This window comes from Oncorhynchus masou, chromosome 9 (assembly GCF_036934945.1).
Source record: "Oncorhynchus masou masou isolate Uvic2021 chromosome 9, UVic_Omas_1.1, whole genome shotgun sequence".
NCBI lineage: Eukaryota > Metazoa > Chordata > Actinopteri > Salmoniformes > Salmonidae > Oncorhynchus > Oncorhynchus masou.
In genome coordinates this window covers 30,311,712-30,318,201 of record NC_088220.1, presented here as the reverse complement: position 1 = coordinate 30,318,201, position 6,490 = coordinate 30,311,712, and the positions used below count along the sequence as shown (strand labels likewise).

Here is a 6,490-nt window from a genome sequence, read left to right as displayed (position 1 = left end):
CAATACCACTGTTTGTTGCCCTAAATAGCACAGAAACCGAAATTTGCTAAAACATTCAATGATGTAGCCTATTGACCTCGATTTCCGCTTGATTTCGGTAAACTGCTCCATATCAAATGAAACCCGTCAACTGTCAAGAGCGCAAGGATTTGGTGTGAATCTTGATTCATGTCTTAATAATAAGTGTGCACTCCTAAAAACATTTTACAAATGAAATTGAGAGTATATAGTTTCCATGTATAACACGTCGGCCACCTCGCGGTCTGCTATTTTAGGTGAACCAAGATGTTCAGAATTCAGTGCAGGCTTATACAGAATTCAATGTATTGCATGAAATGATCATTCAATTCCAAGAAACATATGTATGAAGTGCTAAGTACATTTCAAGTAATTTAAACCAATGCACGGATATAGTAACACTGAAATAAACAAAGCGCGTTGAGTCTATGAGGAGTCACTGTGGTACTATAGCACATTTTCTTTGACAATGCATTGGGCTTAATCACAGAGCCTGATCAAAGAGAATATACTTAAGTTAAATATTGAATGCATAATTCATGTTACAGCATGTACAGTAGAATTGTAATTAAACATGTAAATTCTTATCGAGAATACCGTCGATTGTGTTCTCAACTGATGGCGAAAAAAAAAACATTTTTACACAAAAATTCATAAAATATCAATATACGAAGAACGAATGTTAGTGTATGCTGAGGAGGGAGGGTGTAGGCGGAGAGGCGGATCATGCTTCATACACTATATTCTACACTCCACTCTTCTTGGAACAGAGCAAAGCAGCTGAAAAGCTTTATAGGCCTAACGCACCTTCATTTCATCTGATGTTAAATCATGATATTTAACAAATGAGTGTTATAATAACTATAATAATATGTTAAATTATGATACAAATCATAGGATGTCATAATTGGTTCTCTTGTTATTTGGCCTCTTTAATTAAACTTGACGAGAAATAATAGGTTTTCAATCATATTTTATTTCCAAGTTCTGCCTTACATTAAACACGACATAAGTAATGCACGTTTCTATGCTTTCCCACAATACAGTACAGTAACATTCCACGAAGACCCAGTCCTTTATATATACTGGTATAGCCTTCCAAGCAACAATACAAGTATAGTTCCTTTTATATCACGTTTGCTACATTCAGATATGCATATAGACCTATATATATCGACGCATAGACAACCCCGTTGAATCCATTTCGTTCCCTTGTCCTATAGCAAGCATCTATGATGGCGATCATTCAAATAATAGGCAGATATACTGTAGACCGCATTTGTATTCATGATGTTCTATTCTAATACTCCAACAGAAGGGTGGAGGAGTGTTCACTGGAGCCTACACGTGTGTTACAATAGGCCCGTTTCTTACAACTGACATAACTCAAGGCCCACCACACATAGGCCTATATAGTTTGTGCGTCACAGAACAGATAAAGCTTACCATCACGCATTTTGCAACGCTGTATATATATAGTTGAGCAAGTTTTCAAAACTACGACACATAATAACTTCGACGTGGCACATTTACAACATCGAAAAAAACCCACACGCAATAATAGGCCTATATAATCCAAGAATAACAGATGTCATAACAGAAATAAACCCAAATTGTGTAGGTCAACGTCATTCAGGCGACATAACTGAGTCAAATGGATATGTCGTTGTTACACTGCTTTGGTGAGAAAGCGTCCACGCCACTGTGGCACGTATACCACCCATTGACAATACTTTTCTGAACGGGTGAGGCAGTGGGGAATGTCCTGGAGCTCTGGGCAAAACTGTGGCCTGCCTGGCTGCATGGGTATTGGGTGGGCTCTGGTCTGTAACTGCTCCTCTGGATCAGCAATGGATCCAAGAGGCCCTGCGACCTATGTGAGGTGTAGTCCAAACTGTTGTCGAATGTGTGATGGAAACGTGACCTCAGAGTGGACTCGTTTTGAAGCTCAGGGGATAAGGACTCTTGGGAAGTGGGGGGCTGAGGTTGTGTCACCGTGGTGGACGAGGCGGTGTCGGATTGATCTGTTACTTCGGGTGACCTGGCCTCTGCAAGGTGTTCCCCGTCCCCATCGCGCCCATCGCTGCTTTTCGCGCTGTAGACCTTGCAGTGGAGCTTCATGTGCTTCCGGAGGGAACTTGGGTGGGTGTAACACTTCTCACAACCTCTGACCTTGCACATGTAGGGTTTATCACTGGAGTGCACGTGAGAATGCTTCTTTCTGTCACTGCTGTTAGCAAACCTCCGATTGCAGCCCTCGAACTCACATTTAAAAGGTTTTTCACCTAAACGTGCAAAGAGAGAAATGACCGCGTGTTACGATATGGTGCCTGATTTGTTCTAAACCTCTAGGATAGGCTTGTGAACTCATCTAAACTTACATTTATATTGTTATACATTTGCACATAAACAAGTGACGATCGAAATGATGATAACTGGGAGTGTATGACCAAGTGGTGTGTAATTCCAAAACGTTCTTAAAATATTAGATAGTCATGTAGATTAGATTTTTGGGTTAATTTCTCCTGTGTAATGTGCAATAGCAATTCATGTGAATGCCTACATTAAACTTGATCACGCTTTAAGACAGTTGTGTTGTCTTTACACTAACCTTAGGCTTAATATTAACGTTAACATGACCCCTTCACCATAACTTTGATTCTAGGCCTAAACCCTGAATAAAGGGTAGAATTGCACAAAGCATAATGAACATTTAATGAATACTGTAGTTTAATATAGGCCTACACGGAACATGCCCCCAAAACTACTCTAAACTGAGACTTCCGTCAAAAATGGTATCGAAGATATGACGAAGATAATCATGAACATAATCAACATGGCAAGAAGTGGAACAGATCATTCCCATAGAAGTTTACCATACCCATGAAACTCCCTTCATATCGTCAATGATTTACCCCAAGGCCGCAGTAAAACAGGCCCATAATCTATCAAGGCATATGTCAAACCGTCGATCTCCCCAAGTCTGACCCTTGTCATTAACATGCTAAAACTATGTTTGAACAATTCTGTCCTGTATCCAGTAAACAAGGTAGAAGATCAAAGTTCATATTTCTACAGATAAATGAGTGTGGGTAGGCCTACTCTTGAAATTGGGATTAGGCCTAAATCGCAAAATATGTTGAAATAGGGTGTTTTGTCTTCTCAATAAGTCCCAACAAACCATAATTTATTTCTAAAATAATATATTTTTGAAATACATACGAACATTACTATTTCAGTACATGCATCTGTATTTTCTGTTAAAACGATACTGTTTACTCAATCCAATATACATGTTGTCACGTAGGCCTACATTTGAACATCAATGCAAAGTTTGCTATAATGTGGCGTTGGCATGTATAATATTTAAGGGTTCTTACCAAAAATGTTTGTCACTGAAGGTTTTTCTCTTTGTGTTAATTTAGATAACTCTGGCTACCAACGATATCATTATTAATAAATGTTTGTTCACACTACATTTCTCTTTAAAGAAACATTCGACTCATTTCTATTTTTTATAAAGGACAACATAAACTGTGTTCAATTATCTACGAGCTAAATTTCCACCGCACTTTAACATTTAAATCCTGTTGATCTCTGTGAAATTTAGCAGAGATCAGACTACAAAGCCATTGTGTTGACTATACCTCATAACCTACTTGTCTGCTGTGTTCTACTACTACACGTCCGGCGTTGTTCCTACGCCTGCGCAGAGAGGAGGCCTCCCTACTGGGGCTGCAACTGAGCGAAGAGTAAAAGCTACGTCACAACTCTCCGGTGTCCCCGCATTTATTTATTTATTTAAGTGAATGAATGGGCAAAGCACTCAAACAAATGGGCCTGAAAACTACTTGTCTGTAGCAGTAGTACTACAGGTCTTCTGTCCTACTATTTGCAGTTGCTCATGCTTCTCTCCTGTACAACTACCACCACAACAATAACGACGGGCTATAAACCATATTATAGAAACAACACAGACAACAACAGCACCACGAACATCATAAATAATGACGACAATATGACGATATTAATAATAAATAATCTGATTATTGAAAATAATAATAACAATAATATAATACAAATCCTAATAATAAAAGAGTATGCCCATTTTAATAATCAAAAATCTGGCATGGCAGACAGTAACTACAATTCAAAACAATCAAACGGAAGTTCAAACAATTGTTTTTGCTAATATTTTTGTGCACTATAAAATGTTAAATAAATGTCATTACACATACGATATAAGATTTAGTTTTGTGACACAATCTAACTTGTGTATATAATGATGTAATTTAGTAAAAAAAAATATATAAATATTTAAAATGTGGTTTAAATGAGGTTATCAACCATTTCTCATAGAGTAAATTTAGCCCCCCAAAATTAACACGATTTTGGCAAATTTGATCGTTGATTAGATTTTCTTCTGCCAACTTTTCTGCTAAATAATTTCCATTATTGTTATTATTATTATCATTGCTATTATTTACACGAATAGTTACATACCTGTGTGTGTCCTCTTGTGAATCTTGAGGTTCTCTGATCTTGCAAAAACTTTTTCACAACCGTGGAAAGGGCAGGGAAATGGCTTTTCCCCTGTGTGGACTCTGACGTGGTTCACCAGCTTGTACTTGGCTTTGAAAGGCTTTCTGTCCCTCGGACAATTCTCCCAGTAACACACGTATTCAGAGTGCTCTGGTCCTCCGACATGTTCCACTGTCACATGGGTGACAAGTTCATACATAGTCCCGAAAGTTCTGGTGCAGTCCTGCTTCCCAGACCCCTCTTGGCTGTCAGTCCACTTACACACCAGTTCGTGCTTCAGGTTCTGTCTGGAGCACCTAATGAAAGCGTCACCTCCACGATGAATTGCCATGTTCAGCGGTTTGTAGAGACCCAGGAACTGAGAAACGAGTTGTTGGCTGTTTCCCCTGGGGCCGTTGATGCTCTGACCGTAAGGGTGCGTCCGGGTGAGGTAATCCCCAGGTAGACCCAACATCACTTGACCGGAGAGATCTCGGGTCGCGTCGGAAGAACCATGGGCCTGCTCGTGATATGCGGTGAAAAAAGCATGGCTTCTGCTATCTCTATAGCTAGGCAGGTCACGGTACCTTCCAATCCCACCATGTTGGTTACTTCTTGATGCCAGTTGATCAGTGACGGGTGGCATTCCGGTTCCAGAAAGATTGGCTCCAATGATAATACCCCTAGGGCTGTGCTCTAAACGGTGGCTGGAGTATCCAGAGTCTCCAAAATGGGGAACCGAATGGTCAGCATATGCACTGGACCTCGTCTCAGGGTAGTCTCGCAAATTGTGCGAGGGGCAGAGTTTTAAGGAACTGCCAGTGGGGTGCCCCATGTGCTCCCCTGCCAAAGGTGGCAGCACCACGCTGGGTTCAGTATTGCTCTCCCCGGGGTTGACGCAAGAAAGAGGACAGCCACTAAACCTCGACAGGCTTGTCATGTTTTGCTGTGAGTTTGTCTGTGAGTTTGCAAAATCAACCAATTCTGTGCTCAAGATTTACATAGAAATCTTGTTTCCATTTTCTTTGCTGTTTATCATCTGCATGTGAAATGGTTGGCCGTGAACTTCCCAGTAGTAGGAACCAGACTCAAGTTCGTTAAAGTTAGTGTGAGTCCCATGCCGTTCACTTTGCCCTCTTGATTTGTGGCAATAACAGTGGTAGTAAAAATGCTTCGAAACAGGCCATGGTGCAATATAAAAGCACAGCAGGAAAACCTGCCTTTAAAAAAGGGCCTTTGGGATTGGTTGGAATGTGGCATGATTGACAGGCTCTGGGTTTGTTTTAAAAGGGACACGCAGGCGTTCACTGCACGACTCCGTTTTCAAATATCTCAGAGAAAATGCTTTGAAATGTGCGCGGTATACACTGCCAAATATTGGTGGCTCTTTGACTGTAAGCGACACAATACAAGCGCCGATTCGTAAATGTCTATTTACTGGACATTTTTGTGTGGAGGTCTATACAAAATGAAGATATTGAAATGCAATGTTAAAGCATCAAACGTCAGCGCTTTTTTTATTTTTTTATTTATTTCAATGTTTATTTTACTTGAAGGAATAGGTTCCAAAATGACATTCTAGGTGAAAATTGCGTTTTTTTCTGACGGGGCAAACGAAAACAAAGGAGAGTAGCCCTATACCCTAAAAATACCTAAAACAATCACAATATCAATATATTTGGCGTACTAAAAACAACTACATTTTGCTAAACAAAAAAAGTAAGTAATTTCAAAACAAGTTACAGGATTGCTGTTAACAAAAATAAGTTGATATGACAGAAGATAATGTTTTGTTGCAAGTCAATGGACCATAATATGTCCGGATAGCCAGACTATAAAATATGAAACCATCAATCTGTATGCACTCCGTTGCATGATCTTGCTGAATGGTGGAATATAAGGTTCTGGCCTCAAGGCAAAAGGGCAATAACCCAATCAAAACAAGTAGACA

The 6,490-nt window shown here is 39.8% G+C and overlaps 1 protein-coding gene across 1 annotated transcript; it reads right to left on the bottom strand.

Moving 5' to 3' along the window:
• Positions 1-980: 980 nt before the first annotated feature.
• LOC135545829 (zinc finger protein ZIC 4-like) lies at positions 981-5,689 on the bottom strand. The gene is made up of 2 exons (XM_064973751.1): positions 4,522-5,689; positions 981-2,303 (listed from the first exon to the last, which is right to left on the bottom strand). Exons 1-2 carry the CDS (start codon positions 5,477-5,479, stop codon positions 1,669-1,671), a joined length of 1,593 nt encoding a protein of 530 aa, XP_064829823.1. The 5' UTR covers positions 5,480-5,689; the 3' UTR covers positions 981-1,668.
• Positions 5,690-6,490: the final 801 nt, after the last annotated feature.

Bases quoted from the DNA above. Each gene is read 5' to 3' on its own strand.
- LOC135545829 (XM_064973751.1), bottom strand. From the start codon at position 5,479: ATGACAAGCCTGTCGAGGTTTAGTGGCTGTCCTCTTTCTTGCGTCAAC. The intron at 2,304-4,521 runs GTATGTAACTAT...TTGCACGTTTAG, and splicing joins TCACAAGAGGACACACACAG to GTGAAAAACCTTTTAAATGT.